This window comes from Rhinichthys klamathensis, unplaced genomic scaffold, assembly GCF_029890125.1.
Source record: "Rhinichthys klamathensis goyatoka isolate OS25496 unplaced genomic scaffold, OSU_Roscu_1.1 h1tg000192l_1, whole genome shotgun sequence".
In the NCBI taxonomy this organism is placed as follows: Eukaryota; Metazoa; Chordata; class Actinopteri; order Cypriniformes; family Leuciscidae; genus Rhinichthys; species Rhinichthys klamathensis.
This window is the reverse complement of record NW_026606718.1, coordinates 693,591-718,753: the sequence shown is the minus strand read 5'-3', so window position 1 is coordinate 718,753 and position 25,163 is coordinate 693,591. Positions and strand designations below refer to the sequence as shown.

General features: G+C 38.4%; 1 protein-coding gene and 1 pseudogene across 5 annotated transcripts in view; one reads left to right on the top strand and one right to left on the bottom strand.

Moving 5' to 3' along the window:
* unc5a (unc-5 netrin receptor A) overlaps positions 1–25,163 on the bottom strand; it is a 193,969-nt gene that overhangs the window by 27,433 nt on the left and 141,373 nt on the right. For 3 of the 5 annotated variants that reach the window (XM_056262380.1, XM_056262381.1, XM_056262384.1), the window contains exons 6-7: positions 24,130–24,297; positions 11,066–11,230 (exon numbers count right to left, since the gene is read on the bottom strand). In XM_056262380.1, coding sequence (XP_056118355.1) covers positions 11,066–11,230; positions 24,130–24,297 — 333 coding nt within the window. The remainder of the gene's footprint in view (positions 1–11,065; positions 11,231–24,129; positions 24,298–25,163) is intronic. The other 2 variants (XM_056262382.1, XM_056262383.1) reach the window with 1 other exon arrangement.
* Positions 20,010–20,126, top strand: LOC130095766 (5S ribosomal RNA; annotated as a pseudogene).

The following is a 25,163-nucleotide window of genomic DNA, read 5'->3' as shown; positions in this document are numbered from 1 at the left end:
GTTAATAACAAATTTGTGTTAAGGTTAAAGGGTTAGTTCACCCAAAAATGAAATTCTGTCAGTAATTACTCACCCTCATGTTGTTCCAACCCCGTAAGACTTTCGTTCATCTTCGGAACACAAATTAAGATATTTTTGATTAAATCTGAGAGCTGTCTCACTCCTCCATAGGCTTCTTAAGGGTGTGACTACAGTGGCTCAACCTTAAGTTTATCAAGTGACGAGAATACTTTTTGTGCGCAAAAAAACAAACAAAAATAACGAATTTATTCAACTATTCATTTCCTTCTCCGTGGGCCTCGAGATTTCACATAGTGAAACTACGCAACGCTTCTAGGTTGTACGTCACACGCATCACACACATGACCAGCGTCGGCCAATAGTGAGCCTACGTGTGACGTGCAACCTAAAAGCTTTGTGTAGTTTCACTACGTGAAATCTCACGGCCCACAGAGAAGGAAATGAATAGTTGGAACAACATGAGGGTGAGTAATTACTGACAGAATTTTCATTTTTGGGTGAACTAACCCTTTAATAGTTCATAATATCATTCTTGTGTGAATTGTTGGATTTAAAGGGGCAATTTACTTCTGAAGCATTTTATTTTTTCTCATACCTTTGTTTCACTTTGATGGAGGCAACAAAGTTCATGGTTGTTGCTGTTGTTATTTTATTATTATTATTAGTCCAGGAATTTTGACTCTCCTTGACTCAATCACGATCACACTCACATCCTCACACACTCTGCTTGGTTTGTTTGGTCTAAACGAGAGTGAGATTGTCAAAGGAAATGATTAAATTAGAATCATCCCCAAGCCTAAAATCACACAGACAATTAAAACAGGGCTGTCTATTATCATTATGCCAGCCTGCGTCACTCTAATTAAGCTGTCTTCTAATTGTTCATCACACTCTTAATCACCAGAGTTGCAATAAACACCCTCATTGCTATCAGCGGAGATGTTACTGAAGACAATCTGCACTTCTCAGGCCTACAGGTGCCTGGACCAGTTCATTTCATCCAAATATAGCTCCATTATTCTGATGTGACTTTAGAGTACTGCTAATGCCGCTCAGGAGTCATCGGAAACATGTCTTGACATGTTTTGTGTGAACGCTCCTGACTGATGACTCTGTCAATATGACATGATACCGTGCAAGCAGGAGGGTGGCCGAGCTGCAGCAAGTGCATTTCATCAGGGCTTGTTTTATGACAGCTGGTCAATCGTGAATGACTGAGCGCATGCAAACAGGAATCGCTCCTGCGTCTTGGTATCGACGATGCATTAAGTATGTCTGCGGGAAGTGACTTTGTCATGGTTAAAAAGGACTTATGATATCATAAACTGAAAGTCGTCGCACCGACAGATGATGGGGGCTGGGTTTGTGCCTGTAGCATGTGCACTTCAGGTGCATGCTGAAAATAGCATGAACAACAAAAAAAGATTAACAGAATGAAGTGTCTGTAAATCTGTAAAACTCTACAGAGTTTACTCTCTACTGAATCATGAAACGCAGTTTCTGTGGGAAAAAAGTAACAAAAAGTAACAAATAAATATTTTATTTGATTTTTTCTTCTATTATTATAATAATAAGCATTATATTATTTATAATAAATAATATAATTTATATAATAAATTAATAATAACTTAATTTAACCATGCACGGTATGTAACAACAATAGGGAAAATGATAATAGTAATATTAGTAATAATACTAGAAAAATAATAATAAATACAAATAAATCTAAATAAGAATAAAAATAAATAAGAAAATATACATTATAAAAAAACAATAAATTAGTATATAAAATGAAACGCATTAAGCTATTAAGTAAAAATGAATCAATTGATCTTTTATATCATTTAATATAACCAAAGATACACGTATGCTTTTCTTTGTGTTTTCAGTTAGAGTAATAAAAAAAAAAACGTCTTTAAATTAAAATTATTGCCCAGAATGCATTGTTTTCTAAAATACATTACTGTTTTAATGGAAAACAGTATGTTACTGTCAGAATTTGTCTTTTTTACAGTGATAAGATACTGTTATATTTAAAGCAATATGCAGACAAAGTATATTAGTATATTGTACTGTATTATCCACTTAATGTGCCAACCACTGTCCACGGCTCCAACAAAATGCAGGATGCGTTTCATTATTAGGAAGTTTCTCTCCCCTGCTCATCCACCTGCTTTTATTTCACCAGCTAACCCCCTTGGACTTATCAGAGCCTCCATAGTGCAACTTTTTACCATGTCTAACAGATGTATTGAAGAGCCAATCCCCGAAGTTGCCTATAGACTGAGCTAGCGTTCCCTCTGCCCTGCTCAATAAATGAACAGACATCCATCACACTTTAATTGACACAGTTAATCAGCTTTTATAATTGAATGGATTCTGCCTGATTCCACGCAGCAGTTTTCTAGTCTCTTCCTCCCTTCAAGCGCTCTCTCTCGCCTTGACACGAAGGCGGCGGGGAGAGAGGCAGTCGATCTGCTTTCGGCATCAGATTCCCACACCCATGCTCCCGTTTTGCTGTAATCAACACAAAACAGAGCGAGCGATGTTCCTGCTGTTCCTGAGGCTGATGTAAGGTGTGTCGAAACACAGGTTTCTGGAGGTGTAACAGAGTGGGCACTGAACATCTTGTGCTGTCTAACAGTGGGGTGTCAGGCCTGGCCTGAGGGGACCAGACTCCGCCTGTGGGTAAATCTCAGAGAGTGCCTTCCCCTCCTCTCATGGTGTGATACAACCTACAACCTGCAATTCTCCTATCATGGCTGACAGAAACAGGTTGACATTTAAGGAGACCGTAGCGATTCTGTCAGGAAGATTCAGAGTTGAAGTTTATGCTAGGTCTGTGGCCCTGTTTACACCTGATATTAATGCGTTTTGGTCGATCAGATCACAAGTAGTCGAGGGAAACACATTCCTGTTTACACCTGGTATTTTAATCCGTCACTTTCAACCTTTTCTGCCCTGATTTGTTTGAGGGGAAGGTCTATAGGCGGGTAAATATATGTTGTTGTTTTTTTCAGATCTTTCGATCTAATAGACAAAATAAGCTCACGCAATTTACATAAGAACGTGACTGGAGACGGAAAAAAATATGAAGAGCATCAGCTGTCGTTTCTGCTCTGACAGCCGCAGAGCCGGTCCGAGCCTTTTGGGGGCCCTAAGCAGAATTTGATTTGGGGCCCCCTCCCATTACGCGAAGTCACCTGTGCTTGACGATTACTGACACAAATGTCACACAATAATGATACATTATAAATGAATACAGTGAGGTTATGCATTAATACAAAATAAATACTTATAAAATAGATGCCTACTTTAATAAAAAAGTTTTAACTTTTACTTTACTCTTTTACAAACTCTTTGAAACTTCTTAAAACAAACGGTCTCAAAACACAAAATAAATGATTTGCTAAAATAATGACAAAACTGAGATATCAGAAACATAATAAGAGCAAGGGTTCAATGACAACTATTGTTGAAAACTGTACAAATATTATTATTTCTCAACTGTCTCAATACAGTCAGTGTAACTGTCCTCAAAATCTTTTTTATTATTATTATTGTAACAGACTTTGTTGGATTGTACATGACAGAATCCAACAAAGTCTGTTACTATAATACCGGTAATGATGTACTGGCGCTCGTTGTATGTGTGTATGGAATGTATTTTTTCCCCCTCGGGGCTTGCCGTAGATAGGAATGGGTCGTGCGCACTTGGTACTGGAGTGTCGCGGGTTTTTGGAGTTAGTGATCTGATGTGTGGTATAATAAAGTGGAGAAGAGTTCAAACTGCTATGTTTATTATTTATTCAAACTGCTAACCTTACAACTAGAAGGTTAAGTTCCCCTGCGGCTATTTTCTCCAACTTAAACCGATACCGTGACTATGCTCAGTTGCGCACGAATTGTCTATGCACGCGCGAGGTGTCTAGATTATGCGCATGACTTAAACGCTGGCAGACACAGCAGCAGTTGTAGGCAGGTATATTGATCATGAAATCAGAATTTTCTTGTCTTGAATTAGTAATCCAGTCATATTCATTTATTTATGTCACTTGTTTAAGTCATCTAAAAAAAAATCTTTTTTTTTTACTCGATTGGGGGACCCCCTGGCAGCCGCTTGGTTCGCTTATGCCTCGGGCCGGTGTTGTGCTGAATTTCGACCCCCGCCAAATTATTACCCCCCTAGCATTGGTAGGTTTAGGATTAGTTGTGGGGGAGGGGTTAGGATTAGGGGCGGGGTTGGGATTAGGCAATCAGGTACTGACTTCAACGAGGGGGGTAATAATTTGGCAGGGGGTCGAAATTCGGCACAACACCGGCCCTGGATAGCCGCAAGACCACGCCGAACGAGTGTGTGTTAGAATCAGGAATGGTGAGAGAACGTTGTGCTTGGTACATTTTTTATCATCAAACCAAACTTGAGTCTTCAGCCGACAAAGTTTAAATCTCGTCTGGCTAGAGCGCTTCCAATAACGTTTACGCATTAGGTCAGTAGGCGGAGAGGCAGTCATTTGTGGCTGTTTGAACACATTTAACACCATGAGCATCTACACTATGAAAGCAATCCGGGACAAGCTCAAAACCTGTATTTTGCGTAATCCACTTGTGATCCGATCGAACAAAACGCATCATAATGCCAGGTGTAAACAAGGCCTGTGTTGAACGTGTATTGGTAAAACACTAGCATGCACTGTTATCGGGAAGCATTTATCACCAAAAGGTGAACATTTGTAACGGCAGAGTTATTTGCGGTTATTTATGAGAAGATAAGTAATGTGGAGGTCTTAAATGGTTACTTTAATTCTGTAATAATTTACATATTATATGTGAATAAAAGCAAATGAGTTCATAATTTAAAGCGATCATGTCTCTTCAGAAGTCTTGGATTAAACATCAGAAATTCATATGGGTTTATTTTACAATCTCTTTATGTATGTTTTGCAGCATCAGAGACTTGATTTAATAGACTTTCAATGGAGGGACAGAAATCTCTCAGATTTCATTCAAATATCTTCATTTGTGTTCCAAAGATGAACGAAAGTCTTATGGATTTGTGACAACATAATGGTGAGTAACTGAACTTTAAATGTTTGGGTGTACCATCCCTTTAAGGTAATCAAAAAGTCTACAATTGAATCGTCTGTATCTTGTAACAGGTAAAAATACAAAATGGGAATAATTTATCATTCTTGCTGTAGGTATTACTAAATTAGTCTCTCAGCATGAAAGACTTTGCTTTTAAAGGTTACAACGTTATTTTCATTATTGCTAAATGGCTAAAAACATGGTGCTTAAAAAAGTCTTAATTTACTCTATTCCACAAATTAACCTGATTATCAGTGCAGGCTGCATTAATTCAGCAACATGACTTTTCCTTCCCATCATCACTTTTTACCCAGCAACACCTGGGTGTAATTTCACCAGGTGGTGATGCGCCAAACTGTTAATTATCCTGACTAGATGAATGAAGGTTACGAGGCGTTATGCAGCATCCACACTGTAGTTTTCCACTGATTCGTGAAAATCAAACAATAGACACCTGCACTGAAATACTGTTTGGTGACTGTGATTTTTGTCCATCCTGGAACAATATGCCTATCAACCAATCAGCTGTAAGCTCAATGATATGCTTTAGATACATCAAAATAGATGAACAATTATGCATCCAACTCTATTTTAACTGGAAATACTTGGTATAGATTACTTGTATTGATAAAGCATTGGTTTAAAAATTACTTTTTTTTTCCAATTGTGATATAGTAGATACGAATAAATATTGTTATATTTTTATATTTAAAATATGATTAAATAAACATATAAAGTCAGTACTGCTGCTATAACTGTGTAAACATATTGTTCAAAATGTATCAAAAATCTAAATCTAAAATATATCAAATTATATAGGCTATGATATAAAAATATAACAATATATTTTACAATTTTATATATTTTTTTAAATACAGCAAATAAAAAGGATAGTTACATAATTAATATTCTTATAAAGTCATTATAAAGTGCTCTATACATACAGTTAGAAAAAAGTCCAGAAACATCACAGCAGGATTTGGTGTAATGGTCAGAAGCTAATTATATTTATGGAAAGATTTAGAATTAAAAACTGAGCTAACTGAACTTAATTTTGCAAATTCCGTCCAAATCAGTACATGAAATCACAGATAATTAGTACATTAATAATTAGAACTCAAGCATTGTTTGGAAAGCTAATCCCATCCAACAGTGCTTTGGATGGAAATGTCATTTTTTTGGACCAACTAAAATGTGTCCAACTTTACAAAAATGCTAATTTGACATGCATGATGGAACCTTAACAGTGCTTCAACCTGTCCTCCTCGACCACATCCACTGTGCAGAGTAAACAGTCACTCTGACGCTCTTCATTTCACACAGCTGCTTTGGATTTATGTGCTTTTCAACTTGCATTTAACCCATAGCAGGTGGCTCTAGGGCTAATCTTCCCTTGAATTATGAGGACACTAAATGCAACTTTTATTTCAATGAGTTTCCTCAAACAACTAATTAAACCCTCCGAAGAAGAAGAAGAAGAAACATTTCCCGTGCAGCAGAGTAGCCAAAGCAGGCAGGATTTTCTGCTCATTACAGTTTAAAACAGGTCTATTGTCTGGTGAGAGACATCTGCTGAGAACAGATTGGGACAAGAATTTTTCTGTGGCCTGCATTCCAATTTACAGGGATTTTTGCCTATTCACTGTGCCTGTATATGTGGGCTTAAGAGTTTGAGCTAGCACATGTGTAAATGACATGTGGGAGGGCTCAGATTAAAATCTGAAATGTGCAAAAGCTTAAAGAAAGAGGGGAAGGACTCGACCGGCTGATGTTGTCCCACCCCCTCCCCTTTGACCCCAACGCAAAAGTGCCCTGGAGGGGTGCTATGTTAACAGGACACTCACAGCATACCCGAATTAAGATGCCAATCCCAACACTTTGATCCGAGAGGATGCGAATACAAGCCCATCTGCTTGGCCGGACCCCCGACTGAGCAAATTTTCCCGTGGCTGCCATCGTACCAGCTTCTGTGCTTTTAATTTGAGCAATATGGGCCAATTATTAACATCCCGACCTCCCAGAACAGAGAAACGTAAACATCTAATGATGATAACCAGGCCTTGGGCTTGGCTGCATGGTTGCATTTTTCAGTATTTTCATTCTTTTGTTGGTGCCGATTGCGATTGGCAATTTTTTGCACGTAAAATCTCAACGCTGCAAAATATGCTGGAGTGGTTTGAGATGATGCTATGATTGGACATGCCACCATGTGGCCCTTAGTTGAAAAGCTAAGGATTCTAGAACTGCATCGACTCTCAGCATGAGGAATACAAACTCTTTACTCTTGACCTCTACTTCGGCACATACTAATGGGAGTGTTTGCTCACATTCTGCCTCCCTTTATCTCTGCTGAAGATTCGTATCAGCAACAGTCGTGGCCGTAGCGAGATCAAACGGTATCGCATGTGAAGACGAGTCCCAGATTTCTGCTGCGAGTGAAACAGCCCCAACTTCACTGTTAATAAACAACAAATGTTCGGCTCACCACGTTTCATGATAACCATTGGGTAAATTACAGGGCGAGACATTAAAAGAGCAGCTCGTTTCTGTTGTTCTGCTGTCTCTGTGGAGTTCTTCACAGCCGATGTCACACAAAGAGCTTTGAAAGACAGACAGGGTGAAACTGTGACATGAACAAAACACAGTAAGCTAATAATTCAGTGCAAGCACTTCAAGTTACTTAAAGGTGCTCTATGTAACTTTTCTACTAAAATGAATCCTTTTTTTATTGCCTGTGTGTGAAGCGGTTGTAATCACACACTAAAATGATCCACTTGTCGAGTTTTGCTATTACCTCTGAAGGCCAGTATTCCCATTTCTATGTGAAGTCTCCGGGTCAGATTTACCGCGAAATCCAACGATTGTGACGTGCATGCGCGCTCCCGAGCCTCTCTCCTTATATACAGTCTATTGTAGACGGTCAGGGAGTTACGTCCGGTTAAAGGTGCACATTTTTCGGCTTATATCTCAGTCAATCTTTGATCAATATTCCCAAGACTCTAATCGTTCGTAGTGCTGGACGGGGCCTTTCGAACGAGCCCACCCCCGAGGTCCAACTCGCCCGGCTCCCCGAGTTATAGCCGTTCGAAATCGGGGGTCCCAGCGAACGGCGATCCGGTAGGGGGCATCCCCGAGGCCCGCCACTCTAGCGTTCGGGCAAGGGTTCCCCTGGGACCTCCTCCCCCGAATTTGAGCTCTCTGGGTCTTTGCGTTCCAGAGATACGAGCGATTTTCTTCTGAGATCGTGACGTCACCGGCGTCCGCAATTTTGCAGCGCGCCCGATGGTTTTCTGCTAATATCTCCGCGAAAACACCACCAAAAACTATGGTACTTATATGGTTCTTTTCAGCTCGACTAGATGGTCCCAACGAGCTCGGTGCTCGCCGAATCCGTCAAGTATTCGCCGAGATATTTACGTAATAGACGGTATTGTCTATGAGTTCGAGCACGAGCGCTCTTGTAAAATTTGGTTGCAATCTGAAACATCACCACTAGAGGCCGCTAAAAGTTACGTAGAGCACCTTTAACATTATTAATTACGTTCATAATCAAATGATCATAACGTAAACTGCACATAATGTAATTATGTAATTACGTTCATAATCAGATGATCATAATGTAAACTGCACATAATGTAATTATGTAATTAAGTATTTCATTATTATTGTAATAAAATGTTCATAATATAATAATTTTCTCAAAACCTCAAATCTTGAGCTCATATTATAATACCAATTTTTACATTATGAGAAATGTATTACATTATAAACTCACCCAAAACATGCCATATTTTCAGAATTGTAAAAGCTTTTGAAACAAAAATATTAGTATTCTACTGCTAGTAGATTAAAGGTGAAGCAGTTCTAATTTCATTTATTTATTTATTTTACATCACAGAACCAAACAGGGGTGTGTGGACTTTTTATAACCACTGTACATGATTGTTAGTTGTACTGTATTTTTCAACATGCCCTCGGATGTATATTCAGGCTTTGTTTTGCTTTAACTTATATTAAAGAGAAGAAATGTTTGCTTAACTTATGCTCCGTGCTGCCGTTGGCTGAAGCAGAGAACGTGATCTATCACACACACACAGCTCATTGCTATATTGATACTGTGGGGTTTTCTTCACAACATGTTTACACAGTATTGGTATTTAACACTGTTTGTCATTTAACAGTATGCAACAGTATACAAGAAGTAGAAGTAGTAGAAGTAGTGGTAGTAGTAATAATAATAATGATACTAGTCTGGTGGATTTTGTTGGCAGGTTAAGACTGGATTTAGATTTTTTAAATGAACCAATCATTTATGTTTAATAAAAATATAAAGTATAAAAATAACAATTGCATGAATATTTAAATGTTACATTTCGCATGTGGTTTAAGACTGGATTTTTAAAAATGTATGAGAAATACTAATATTTTTATGTTTTAAAAGCTATTACAATTATGAAAATATGAAATGTTTTTGGTGAGTTTATAATGTAATACATTTCTCATAATGTAAAAATTGTTATTATATTATGAGCTCAAGATTTTATTATGTTTTTGAGAAAATTACTACGTTACGAACATTTTATTACAATAATAATGTAATAATTACCTATTATATTATGTGAATTGCTTTTAATGTTTAAATTAATCCTGTCTGTTTTTAGTGTTTCTTACTTCCTATGGTGTTTCTTCTGTCTTACGGTTTTCTGTAAAGTGTCTTTGAGTACTTAGAAAAGCGCTTACACAAATTAAATGTATTATTATTAAAAGTTTGGTGTCAGTAAACTTTTTTTAAATGAATAAAAAAAAAAGATTCAGCTAGAAATTTCCATTTCAAAAAACAAATATCTTTTTTCAACATTGATGATAATAAGAAATGTTTCTTGGGCACCAAATCAACATATTATAATGGTTTCTGAAAGATCATGTGACACTGAAGACTGGAGTAATGATGGTGAAAATTTTGTTTTACCATCACAGAAAAAAAGAAACATTATACAATACATTTAGAAAACAGTTTTTTTTTTTATAAATATATATATAATCTTTCACATTGTTTTTACTGAATTGTTGATCATATGGAGTGAGCACAAGAGACTTACAAAAACAAAAAATCTTACCAACCCTAAACTTTTGAATGGTGGTGTATTACAATTATAGTAAATAAATGAATCAATTCATTCCAATTTTAGCATTTAAATAACTTACTGGCCAAAAAGAACAATTCATGATTTAAAAGTCATATTTCAAGCAGGATTTTTCTAGTCGCAACACTTCGCTTTCTAGTATTCATTTAGCACAAAGACTTTGGAGCTGTGAAAGCACATAAAACCCTTTGCTCGAGAAACCCTTCTACCCACAGAACCATCCTGAAATCACACAAAGCGTTAACTTCCCCACCGTCTACCCTCTGGCATTAGTTTCAACCAATCGTTTCTCGCTGAAACAGTTGATAACGGCGACCAGATGCTCTATTATCAAAACCAATCATCAGAAGAACAGCTATATCGTTGCTGCTACCGAGGACGCCGATGTCGATGCTGCTGTGGTGCTATGGCAACGGCGGCTGCAGGACTGAGAGGTTTAACATCATTAAAAGAACAGAAGAACAACAGGAACGGGAAAGCTTGTGTGGGGGAAGAAGAGCTGGAAAACAAACAGAGAACGGAACCCAGGAGACCATCAAGACCGTGGACAACTCGAGATTCACTGATCTGGAAAAGTGACCTTCCTGCAAAAAAACACGACCCAACGATACACACACCCTGCCTGCTACACTAAACAAGTGTGTTAATGCAGACCTCCAAGGTGCCCTTTCTTCGTTCTCCCCACGTTGTCTAGCGGTAAATGGTCTCTCACTGATGCACCCCAGGCTTCACATCACATTTAGTGTGATCAATAAAGGAAGCCTGTCATTTAATCGATGGATTAATCAAGGGACTGAGGTGGTGGTACTCACTCTGAGGGCATTGCTCACTGGTACAGTTGAGGGACTGAAGATCCAGGCCCTGGCATTCCTTCCCACCGGTGCCAGGCGTAGGTTGGGTACATTCTCTACTCCTCCACATGCTGCAGTCGGCTCCGCATGGCGACCACTTACTCCATTCACTCCAACCGCCATCCACTGAACACACACATGCACACAGAAGACCGAATTAGCAATCCGTCACACATTATGGCAGAATGAATGTTTCTGTACTAAACTCAAACACTTCGTCAAAGCACAGCAGCAGCAGCAGCAGCAGCAGCACAAAGTCCTGTTGTACACACATAATGTGCAGTAACTAACTCACTACTCAAGAGGGTGATAGAGTCACCTTGATATTTAGGTATAGCTAGCTATAAATATCTCTAAATTAGCTTACTCACTTATCTCAGCAACACCCATTTGCTCTGTCATGCATGCACAAACTCCACATTCCTGCCCTATGCTCATGTCAATCACACACATACAGAGTTTTTGACATTGAGGTGTATTAAATAATGCGGCTTATGCAATACGAGTGCTGTTATACTGATGTATGCAACGCCTTTCTCCATGATACACAACTACATACAGATGCGCTGTCTCTGGAGCTGCAAGATTTTACATATGCACGCACATCAACCACCACATTTGAAAACACCATTCTTAGCTTTTTAGCTATGCATTTGAACACTTTTGTAGCATTTTATTTTTTCCCCTGAAGTCATAATTCTGTTTTACATGACCATTCTCTACCCTCTCTCTAATGATAGATGTCTTAAAGGTACAGTAGCAAGCAATTTAGTTTAATTATGGGATTAAACCGATTATTCTACTGCTGTGCCCTTAAGAATATACTGTACACTCCCGTTCACAAATTTGGGGTCAGTGAGATTTATTAATGTTGTGCTTACCAAGGATGCATTTATTTGTTTTAAATACAGTTACAGTAAAAACAGAATGTGAAATATGATTTCAAATTAAAATAACTTTTCTTATTTACTATATTTTAAAATGCAATTTATTCCTGTGATGGCAAAGCTGAATTATCAGCATCTCTCATGATCATCAATGATGAAAATAGTTGTGCTGCTTAATATTCTACTATATTAACATTATAAATGTCTTTACTGGCACTTTATCAATTGAATGCATCCTTCCTGAATCAAAAAGGTATTCATTTCTTTAAAAAGAAATCTTAATCTGGGTTGGCCAAGTTGCTGAATACTGAACGGTTGTATGTCAATGTGGGCAGCAATATAAACATTTTCTCATGCTTTGACTTCAAAACTATGCATAACACCTTAACTTAGCTTCCAGAAATGGCCTGGGTGGAATGAAAAATGAGCTTAGCATCCACAGTGTTGTATGTCTACAATAACTCGATTACAATTTCAAGTGTGAAAAGCCCATACAACGATAAAAGGCAGGTGGAAAATTCAGTATGTGTTTGTGCCTAGTGAAACAACACTCAAATGTCCTATTTCCTCCCAAGCCATGGAAGACGTATTTTATTTCCATTTCTCATTCTCACAGGGTTCTCACAGTTATTCGTCAGCTGGACCGGAGGCCATTTTGGAAGTCTTATTCGGGCTGAGGTTGTGCCAGGTTTGGGAAGGTTACTACAGGGCTAATGTGAGCAGCTCTGGTAATGAGCTCTCTAGGGACACTGAGCTGTGCCCTCACAGGACCAAGAGCAGGGGGTGAATTATGGTACTTGGATACAGTTGGATACAGATACAGAGTTACTGATGACTCCATTCGAAAGACCCAAGATCAGACACGCTGGGCTATTCATTCACCCCTGGCTTTATAGCATATTCACTGTGCAGTTTTGTTCTGCTAACCAGACCCTGGGTTACCGATTGTGATAAGAAAGATGAAAAGTCAGCCATCATAAATGGCTGTGAATAAAGACAATAGTCGTAGCCTGCCAGACGAGAGTGGGTTTTTCATATTTAAATATGCAGAGAGATTAGTAAGCAATGGCGAATGATATTCGTACTAACAAAGAACGTGTGGAGTGCATCTAAAAGAGATGCTGACAGCTTTTGATCAAACATTTGTCAGGGAGAGTGGCGAAGAAATAAAATAATTGTCCTTGTTTGCCATTGAGTGGCCTCATTTGTGAGCGAGACAGGCTTATATCATCACACTAGCCTGGCTGAACAGGGAATTAATGCTAATGAATACATTACAATAAGAATCGTGTTCCTGTCTCTGATTCTGTGCATGAATTTTAAAAGACAGGTGATGAGAGATCAACAGCTAAGTGGTGGAGAAAAGACTCTTTCTTCTCTCTGAAAAACTGCACAAAGCGACTGAGAGGAACTCTCTTGACTTATTTGAGAAAAAATGAATTGCAGATAAAACACTAGCAGCAATATAGACATTAGAGTCAACATGAAACCCCATTCTCAACCCATTTGACTTTGATAAAAAAAAAAAAAAGGATTCGTAAAAGATAAGTGGGACGTCATTTAATCCCTTGGGAATTGATTGGATAATGAAGAGTGGACATTCTGTACCATTTAAGTCTGTAGTCAATTGTGAAGGAATACTTCCACTTTTACGTTTGTGGCATCATTTCCTGTTTCACGATACTTTCAAAGTGAAATGTCCAGTGAGTGTCGCTAAAAATTTGTCCAGTTTTATCCTGGCAAAGTTTTATGTTGGTTGCTGTACAAATCTCAGCAGTTTGGAAATTAAATGTCTGGTGAGTGCCGCTAAAAAGTAATGCTCTATCATGTTTGAAAATAATGCAAAAAAAATTGCCTAAACCTAATCTATAGCAAATGTGAGAGAAAAACGCACTTGCTGAAGCAACTACGCCAATTTACGTAGCTTGCTTCTACAAGTCTTTGATCTTTTTTATCATGATTCGCGTTTCACTGGGCTACTCGATACCCGATCGCTCCGCATTGAGAGTATTAGCAGTGTTGGGGGTAACTCATTACAAGTAACTTGAGTTATGTAATCAGATTACTTTTTCAAGTAACTAGGAAAGTAACGCATGTTTTGTTTTCCCATTTATTGACTGACAGCTCTCTTGTCCCCATGTTGAGACAAATGGAAGTGCAAAGGCTTTGTGTGTGTGTGTGTGTGTGTGTGTGTAAACATGATGGTTATTGTAGTTCTAGACTAAACGTGAGCGTGCATTTACTCATCTCACTTAAACAAAAAAAAAGATTCAAAATTCCTCAAAATGAATAAAATCAGTGAAATGCAGAATCAGAATACTATGCAAACCTCCAATAACTAAATATGTTAAATAAAACAAATTGTTTTGCATTTTATCTCACTTCATTGACCAATGTTGCTACTGACCTTCGATGATTCAGTTAAACCATAAGCAGAAATGGCTATAGATATTTTTCTTTTTGTTGGTAAAGTAAGTGTTAAACTTTTCTCTCCTGCATCCTCTTCTTCTGTTATCCAGAATAACAGCAGCTGACAGCAGCAGTATGTTTGAGCGGCGCCCTCTACTGTACAAGAGTGCATCTGCATTCCCTTCTTATTATTTCACTTTTGGTGTGAATGGGTCTTTATATTTGCCCAAAAATATATAACTTTTTTGTTATAAAAAAAAAACAAGTCCAGCCCAGGTGGAAAAAAGTAATGCAAAAGTAACGTAACGCATTACTTTTCTAAAAAAAGTAACGCAATAAGTTACTTTTTAAGGGAGTAACGCAATATTGTAATGCATTACTTTTCAAAGTAACTTTCCCCAACACTGGTTGTACCAGTTGAGCTATAGACAATTTACTACATCAGAAGAGCCATACACATGGAGCTGCTTATGTGATACAAAAGTCAAAATGGATACGTTTTGGAAAAAGTATTTTGAGGTCATAACTAATTGCCCAAGGAACCATGCAGGAATAAAAGTTTGTTTGTAAAAGTTGTTTTACTGTCTCAAGTGTTCATTTCAGCAGGAAACTTAAGTCAATTCCATGTATATGTACTTTTGCAAAAATGTAGCTAGAGGCACGCTTTTCCAACGAGCCTGGGTTTCTTTTAGGAGTACTTCTGATCAAACATTTGGCAGGGAGAGTGGCGTTGAAGCTAAAGGTCAAAGTTCGCCTTTGAACATCTCAATCAAATATCTCATCATTTGCTATTGTTGCAGTGAACTTTATTGCATCGAATTGTATTAAATGGTCTTTCACTTTTGGGTAAACTAACCCTTTAAATTGTTGTGTAGACCTACAACAGTAGTCTTAAACAATGCTTAAACAGCTTTTTGGAAAGTAGTTAACATTAACGAGCCTGCCATATCACATCAGCCTAAAATAAATAAATTTTAGAGGCACTGCAAGTTATTGATGACAAAAAAAAAAAAATCTTCGTAATAACATGCACCATTTGTGCAAAATAAGACAAGGAATGTTTATTAAGAAAGTAAATAGGGTCCATTTTGATTTCATGTCGACTTTAAACAAGTAATGAAGTGAGAGAAGCAGAAAAATAGACAGTGATGGCCAATTTCCCCTTCAAAATATGCAAAATTCATATCTTCAACCTGCTTAACATGAGTGAAGTATGCACTAATAAGGAACCGAAGCCAGACAAATAATTGTCCATTCCAGACTCCCTGCCATTAAGATATCATCTTTGATTTCCAATCATCCTGCTGTAGGGGTGAAGAGGTGTGTGTGTGTGTGTTGTGCCAGGGTGCCTGTAACACAATAACGCAGTGGCAGGTCTATTTGGACATCTTGTCAAGGGCACATCTAAAGGGCGTCAAACTGCTCTTTAAAAAGGCCCGCAGGAAGCCCCATTTCAACTCGCCGTTGCTCAAAATCACAATGGCCAATGCTGGACACCTCCAGCTGCCTCGTCCTTGAGCAGGGAGGAGGAACCGAGCGGGAGAGTCACACAATTACCTTTCAGATCAGCAGGGATGAGACCGAGTCAACAACACTCACATCTGTAATCTCACCTGGAACTAAACATTCCATGTTCAATAAAACTGAGACAACAAGATTACAGGTGATTCATGGGCTCTGAGCCAGAGTGGGCAGGGTCAGAATGATGTCGTCATAATCTGCTGCCTATCTTGGATTCAAGTGCATCATGCAACAAACACAAAACGAATTTATGTCTTTGAATACAGGGTTCTAAAAGGGTCTTGGAATTCAGAAAAGCATGTTATTCAGAAGCTTACTTCATGGAAAATAGCTCTTGGTTGAAGCTTGCCCAAAAAAAAAAAAAAAGGCTTAGGGTATTTTCACACCAAAAACAAGTTAAGCGAAACATCTTCAGAAAAAAATAAGCAGTCTTGCACCTTTGTAAGAGCCTGGCTCAATATTTAAATGTCCTGGGTTTAACGCTTCACGACAATAAACATCAAGTTTTAGGACTGGGCAATATATCAAAACTACTATATTTGATGCAACGTACTATCACAAAGAGTTCAGTGCACCTTATATATATATATGGCCATTATGTTTCATAAAGACCTTCTAGACTCACAGCTTACCACTTTGAGGGTGACTATTACACTCTTCTTGTTCAATAACTTCCCAAATACAGCCCTAGCCATCAATGGCATATTCAAGTTATCAATGGAAGCTTAAATGGATACTCCACTTTTTTTGGAAATAGGCTTATTTTACAACTCCCCCAGAGTTAAACTGTTCAGTTTTGCCGTTTTTGAATCCATTCAGCCGATCTCCGGTTCTGGCGGTACCACTTTTAGCATAGCTTAGCATACATCATTGAAGTGGACAAGACCATTAGCATTTCTCCAAAAAAAATGACCAAAGAGTTTCGATATTTTTCCTATTTAAAACTCGACTCTTCTGTAGTTACATCGTGCACTAAGACCGACGGAAAATGTAAAGTTGCGATTTTCTAGGCTGATATGGCTAGGAACTATACTCTCATTCCTGCGTAGTAATTAAGAAACTTTACTGCTGTACCATTAGTGCAGCAGGCGTAATGATATGACGCAGCGCCTGAAAATAGTTCCATTGTGTTGAAGGAAGGTGGCCTATTTTCAGGCGCTGCGTCATATCATTACGCCTGCTGCACTCATGGTACGGCAGTAAAGTTTCTTGATTATTACGCAGGAATGAGAGTATAGTTCCTAGCCATATCAGCCTAGAAAATCGCAACTTTACATTTTCCGTCAGTCTTAGTGCACGATGTAACTACAGAAGAGTCAAGTTTTAAATAGGAAAAATATCGAAACTCTTTGGTCATTTTTTTTTGAGAAATGCTAATGGTCTTGTCCACTTCAGTGATGTATGCTAAGCTATGCTAAAAGTGGCACCGCCAGAACCGGAGATCGGCTGAATGGATTCAAAAACGGTAAAACTCAACAGTTTAACTCTGGGGGAGTTGTAAAATGAGCCTCTATTTAAAAAAAAAAGTGGAGTATCCCTTTAAAGTCCTACTAAAGTGCCTTGAAACGCACAGCATTACTCAATGTGTTGAGATAATTTCCAATGAAACAGGAAGACAGGGCGGGACATATCGAACAGCTCCTTCCCTTTAAAAAAAAAAAAAAATAGTCAATAGTGTTTAGTTTATCACAGCATGACCAGAGCCTTTGAGCTCGATAAAGCTGCAGTTTCCTCCTGATCTCTAACTGTTTCTCCGAATGTCTTCCATATCGCTTTAAAATATAGAATTCTGTGCAGAATTCAAATGGGTCTGATACGTTTTGTGGTCTGCGCCGACTGGCTATCATGTCTCTGGACCGGAGCAGACTCTGTGTGTGCGCGCCCCAATGGAAAGCATATTTACACTGTCTGAATCTTTCAGTATCCCCTGTATAGTGCACTATCTGCTATTCACCATGTACAAAATAGTAAATGTGCATGAACAAGTGACTGATTTTAGCTGAACCTTCAGCGTCTATTTATAATGTAGGGACGGGACGCTTTAGATTCTAGAGAGCATTTGACTGGACAGAAAATCTGATGAGAAGCTGAAGTGCAGTGTGATCTCATCAAAATCATTGATCCATTTTGGTGGAAGTGAGAGACTAAGTTTTGAATGCTTATATCTTCTAAATGCAAATTTTATCATTGTTTTGGAGCACACTAGCTTTTAGGTAACAGTAAGCAAGGCTAACATATTCATACTAAAAGCCTTCAATTTTGATTCATGGGGACATTCATTCTACAAAATGTTAACATATATAATATTAAATATTTTTTGAATATTATAAATATTTTTTACTTGATTTTTGGCAACAATGAAAGTAAAGAAAAAGCTGTTTCTCAGCAAAACATGCATAATAAAATGTAAAAAATTAACTATAACGTAGGCTATATCTCAAATGTCATCATCACAAGGCAGAAAAAAAGATGATTTTTACAAGATGTAAAATTTTAGTAATATTGTCCACTTCTAGTTAAGCAGATTCAAGGCTAACAGAAAATCATAAGAGTGAAAAAGAAACCAGAGGACGCAGCAAACGGACCAACAGGAGCTAAGACTAGCACATGAACGGATGGGGGGGAACGAGATTTTTATTTCCTGGCACTGAGCATTCATCCAAACCCAATTCATATTTATATAGGCCAACATTTTATCTGTTAAAAAAACTTCAAGAGGGAAGGAAATGCTAAGAGATAAAGTTCAGCAGAATAGGCTAGGATCCAGGGAAGAGGAAAACATTTGCTGCGAGTACTGAACACATACTGCAGCGTAAGCTGGAAGATCTGTTTGTTCTCCATCAGTTAAGACACTGCCATGGTTCCACGCTGAATGCATCAGACTAACGATAATGCATCAGTGAAAGATTGAAAAATGTTTTTTTGTGATGTTAACTTTTGTTTTGTTTCTCCTTTGTAATTCTTCAATTCCACGTTAAAATGCTAACGTTTAGAATCCAAATTAATCAGCACTTGCCCTGATCTTTAAAAGAACTTGAAACACAAAAGAATTACTGAAAAGTGAAGATGTCTGAGGGACTGCATTCAATATAAGGTAAAGCTCTCCTCAGAGACCATTCAAAACACGAGGCTGTCCAGTCATAGGTGAGGGCTGTCTTTGTGTGTGTTGGTTGATGTCGTATGACGTCTCTGACGTGTCGGGATTAGATGAAGCAGCCTCTTCACCGTGCTAAAGGTCTAACCAGCCAATGATTCAACAAGAGCCAGTACAAGAGGCTCATCAGGGTCAATTAGCCCTTTAAAGCCCACTTATTACATTAGACTCTTCACAGCTGAACTCATCCAGTTGATTGGCCAATTGTGTTAAGTTACTGATTTGTTCCTTTTGAAAAGATTTGAAGGAAGAAAAAACCCCAAGTACTATTGATTCTTGAAACTATGGTAATAATTTTCCATGAGAGAAAGGAAGGAGAGAGAAAGGAAGAAATGGTAAGCCAGCACATCATGCGGATTAGTCCTCAGGTTCAGAACTGGACTCAGAAGGCTTGTGCCATTTGGTTTTGGTGTGGAAATCGAAGAATATGTACAGATTGAAGCTGGAATAAATATGATAAATGTATAACATTTGATATTTTTGCTGCTAAGATATTAAGGCTAATCGAACAAAAAGGCATGAAATCACAATCAAAGAAACACTAAAATGTCCAATCAAGTCATGTTTTGCCCATGCTCTGCTGCCAATAGAAAGACTTGCACATCAAGGGCTCTTTCTGCATGCATGCTGTCCTTAGACTTGCAAGTGCAGTCTTTTTGATCTACATTAGTTATGATAGTTCTCAGTCCACTTATTCTTAAAAAAAAAAATTATATTGTAATTATATTGTATAATAAAATTATATTGAATAATACAAAGAATTATAATAAAGTGTACTGTTATTTGCCTAAATCCTAACAACAAAAATTGCACAAAGAGATTATACAATCAATATACTACTATTGTTACTACTCCTACTACTAATACTAATATATGGAATTATTTAATTTGACTATACACAGTACATTTTCTATTGTAATGTATGCATCATTGAGCCAGCAGCCATATCACCCTGTAGCCCAACACTGGTTGCCCGCTGAAGCTAAGCAGGGCTGAGCCTGGTTAGTACCTGGATGGGAGCCCTCCTGGGAAAACCAGGTTGCTGCTGGAAGAGGTGTTAGTGAGGCCAGTAGGGGGCGCTCACCCTGGGGTCTGTGTGGGTCCTAACGCCCCAGTATAATGATGGGGGACACTACTATACTGTCAAAAAAAAGCACTGTCCTTCGGATGAGACGTTAAACCGAGGTCCTGACTCTCTGTGGTCATCTCTGTGAAGTCCTTCGGGAAAAAAGAGTAGGGGTTTAACCCCGGCATCCTGGCCAAATTTGCCCATTGTCCATCATCATGGCCTCCTAATCATCCCCATACTGATTGGCTTCATAACTCTGTCTCTTCTCCACCAATAAGCTGGTGTATGGGGGTGTTCTGACTCAATGTGGCTGCTGTCGCATCATCCAGGTGGAGCTGCACATTGGTGGTGGTTGAGGAGATTCCCCCCTCTATGTAAAACGCTTTGAGTACGCAGAAAAGCGCTACACAAATGTAACAAATTATTATTATAATTATTATTTAATTTCAAAAACCTAGTTAAATGTAATGATATTATTGTAATGTACTATTATATAATATAACAATACTAAAATATAATAATAATAATAATTTAGCACTGTTGACAAAAAATCTGATTATTTTATTTCGATTGGTTCTGCCGTCTTGTGACTGAGGATAGCATTTTGAGTGCCTTGGAAATATTATTCCAACCTATTTGTATTACAAAAAGAATTCAGCTTCATCAGCATTCACATGGCATCGAATGCTCGCCGCATTACACAAAGAATCTCGTCACGTCCTTTAAAGTCGCCCTGTCCTGAGGATCAGTAGAACAGCGGCGATGGACTATGTTCACATACAGAGTCGTTTATCAAAGCTCTGCTGTTTCTCTTTCTGTCTCCTGCTGTCTGACTGTGCTCTGGGAACACTGTGCCTCTACCTGCAGCTAGTCAGTAAATGATGATTTATACCTCCTGCAGTCAGAAGTCACGTTTTGATAAATCGGGATGAAGTCTCAGATGTAATTTTTAGGGCCTGCAGTTGTCCGTGCGTGTCTTTGTATGGTGATAAATGGAACGGGATGGTCATTCTCTCTCCTTCTTTTCTCTCGCTGACAGGATTTGGGGTCCTCTGGTGAGCATGCTAAAGCAGGCAAGTGCCCGTTTTTTGATTGGGAATGGGAACACAACTAAGTCATCCTTGGCTAGGACACCATGGCTCCCTCACTGCGACCCGTGTCAGGATTAATCGGTCGGAGGGCGAGAAACACGAGGGGAATAAAGCCACCACAGGAACAACGTCCAACTCGCTCGCTCAGCATGACCCTTATTAAAAAAACCTTGCAACAGCCACCACTGTGAACCTCCTTTCTTGCTATTTTTTGTATTTATTCTTCCCTGATTTTTTCTTCCTCAGCGACACACAAACACAAAAGACTGATCAGAGCCCATCCGAACACAATCAGAGCCAATCCGAACATATTTGATGTATAATAACATACACCTATGGGAAGCAAACCAGGCTTCAATAACAGGCTACATTCATTAGTGATACTTATTGTAATAAACAATTTTCACGCAAATATAGTGATTTGCAAACGACAGGAACTTGGTGCACTAATTCAATGTAATTTTAAAATGGCTTCAAATGTGGCTCATCCAATCAGAATTTAGGTTCTGAACTATCTGTATATACAGTAAGCCTCCATTTACACTACCGTTCAAAAGTTTGGTGTCGGTACGATTTTAAATACTTTTAAAAGAATTCTCTTCTGCCAACCATGGCTGCGCTTATTTGATTAAAAATACAACAAAAATCAGTTATAGTATTAAATATTATTCCAGTGTAAATCAGCTGTTTTCTGTGTGAATATATAGTAAAGTGTAATTTATTCCTGTGATCAAAGCTGAATTTTCAGCATCACCAGTGTCAGTGTCTTCAGTGTCAAATGATCCTTCACAAATCAGTACAATATGAGGATTTGATGCTCAAGAAACATTTATTATTATTATCAATGTTAAAACAGTTGTTGGTCTGTCAGTTGTACAGTTTTTGTTTTGTTTTTTAGGATTCTTTGATGAATAGGAAGTTCAAAAGAACAGCATTTGTTTGAAATGGAATCTTTTGTAACATTATAAATGTCTTTACTGTCACTTTCGATCAAATTAAGTATTGATTTCTTTCCTCCAAAAAATAAAAATAAAATTCTCACTGACCCCAAACTTTTGAACGGTAGTGTATATATTGTTTGAATGAAAATGTGAAATATCTGTATAATGAAAAAAATAATTGACAGATGAATCCATTTTCCGAATAGCTGTCATACTCTCTACATACTTCTCATCACTGTTTTCCCATAAAAAAGAATAATTCTACTTTCAGTGTTTCTCTTTAACAGTGTTCATAGCTTTATTTCCTTCTCTGTCTCTTGTCTTCCCCACAGAAATGTTATTTGGGTCGTAATCATGTGAAATCCATCCCTACAGAGCTCCGTCAGAAGCGTTCCCTCATGCTTTGTGTTTCTGCTCATCAAAACTCCATATTTTGAGAGCACGTTACTTACAGAGCAGCGTAAAGGTGGCGTCTTATTAAATTTCACTGGTTGCTTTGTAATGAAACAGGAGATTGGTTTAAGTAGATAAACCCTCTCACAGGAGGAGTGGAGGAAGAGAGGGGGTGAGCGAGGGAGACGAGCTGCAGCTGACAAAAGCTTCGATTTCCTCTCCTGTTTACCAAGCGTGGATATTTTCCGCTAGTCTGCAGCGCCTGCATAATGCCATTTCTGTCCCTGCTGAAATCCACTCACGGGCCTATCGCAGTAATCAAGAGAATCCCTTCCCCCCCATCTACCTGAGTCTAATGTCAGCCTGTAAATGAAGCGGCCTGACTTTCATTTCAAGCTGCAAGCGATCGATAAACACTGAGGAAAAGCAGCCGTGCTTCTTCCCTGCTTCCTCTTCCTTTCAATCTGTTCCCTCTCAACCCTCTAAAGTTCTACTAGTGGATGTCAGGGAAACTTCTTGAGCACTACTAACGTAGCTCACTAGCATCAAATAATTCGCAAATCCTTGTTTTTATGAGATGCGCAGAAGAGTAAATATCACAGTCTCACTCTGTGTAAAAGATGAGCCTTTTTAGTTTTCTTTCGTTTCTCCGAGCTTAAAACCAGGGTCTAAAATTAACACTCACAAATTAAAATTAGCTTATTGAATTTGTTTGTAATTGAATTTGTTCAAATTGTTTGTAATTTGTTAAAACAAAAACAAAAAAATCTATAAAGTCAATTTATTAAATATATAATTATCTGTTACAATCCTCAGCATTTTTTCTTTAAAATTGTATGATTTTTTTGGAAGCAATTAATACTTTTATTCAGCGAGGATGCCAGTAAATACATTTACATTGTTATGAAAACTCTCTACTCAAAGAATCCAAATCAACATATTAGAATGATTTCTGAAGGATCACGTGACACTGGAGACTGGATTAATGATCCTGAAAAGTCTGGAATACATTTCATTTTAAAATGTATTAAAAACCAAGTTAAAATTCTGCATCCTGTTTTCTGCCTTAATTCAAATTGAATTGGAATTTAAAAGGCTGAATAATCTTTACATTCAACTACCAAATGTACATCACAATGTAAATACAAGGGGAAAAACAGCTAAATATCATTATAGGGACAATATATTTTGACCACTGGCAGGCAAGTTAATTTTGGACCCTGTTCACAACCGAACAATAAAAAAAGACCTCATGCAGCAAAAAGCGAAAGCAGCACAGAGCACGACAAAATCTGAAAGAAACATAATGGCCAGAATGGAGACACAAGCACTGCTTCAGCTATGAATAATTCAATGGATTTCAAAAGCAAAAACAAACAAACAAACAAAAAAACATGACAATATTTTGCTTAAGCACAAAAAAGCTAAATGCCAATCAAGCTAGCCGTCCTACAGAGAGGGAGCTATTGGTGCCATTAGAGCAAGGGGACCGTGCAAGGGTCTGTGCACTAATGCTAAACTAGCTCTACTCTGCAGTGAGCGACGCCCGGTGGACGTTACCTGGACAGGTGGCAGTGCAGGCACTTTTCTGGACGCTCTGGCCCTCGCAGGACGTCCCGCCGTTCAGGGGAGTGGGGTTGGTGCAACTCCGGCTCCTCTTCTGCCACCCCCGACCACAGACAGCACTGCAGGCCGACCATGTGGCCCACGTGGACCAGCCACCGTTCACTGCTCGTGCGCCCAGTGCAAAGGAGAGGGGGAAACGAACACAGCGAGTCAGGATTACCCGACAAGCACGAGGATAAAAACAGCCACAAACATGAGCTCTGAGCTTAAAAGGCAGGCCACAGGGACAACGGCAACAAACGAAAGCTATGTTAACGTCAACAGTTGTCAATGCTACAATATACTGTTGATTTGAGGCAGTTATGTGGCGGTTGCCGTCCAATCTAAATTCGTGGTAATTTGATGTTTACACAGTTTCTGTGTTCATAGAACAGCACTATCAACAAGCAACTGACTCTATAATACTGTTGACATTGAAGGTACGCCACAGAGGATTGAATTAAATTCCCGAATTTGAATTGAAGCAGCAGACATGATGCAGAAATGGATTTATTGTTAATCTACAGCAATTGTAATTTCAACCACAGATGGCACTAGAGAGCCCAGAATACCATAGTGTAGTTTTAACATTCAACGTTTCCAAGTTGGTGGGTCATTTTTTCAATAAATAACACATCTACTTGCAGTTTGACTCGTTTAGGCTGATTTGCTGACTAATAGAGTGCTGCAGGGATGACGTATTTTTGGCAAAACCCAGAAACGAGTTAGGATTTTAGGATTCACTTCACTTATTACTGTTTACACTTGTCTTGAAAAGGCAGTTCGCCTACTAACAATGGGACTACAGAGGACATCAGGGACATTAAATGTCATCACATCGAACAGGTAAACTCATCTACTCGCTAGTATGCTTTCACAGCCTCGTTGCGTTTATAAATCGCACTCTTGAAAACTATTCTAACTCAAACTTTCAGGAAAAATGTTTTTAAACAAAATACGGAGAGAGTTATTGAAAGCTTAATGCTGGT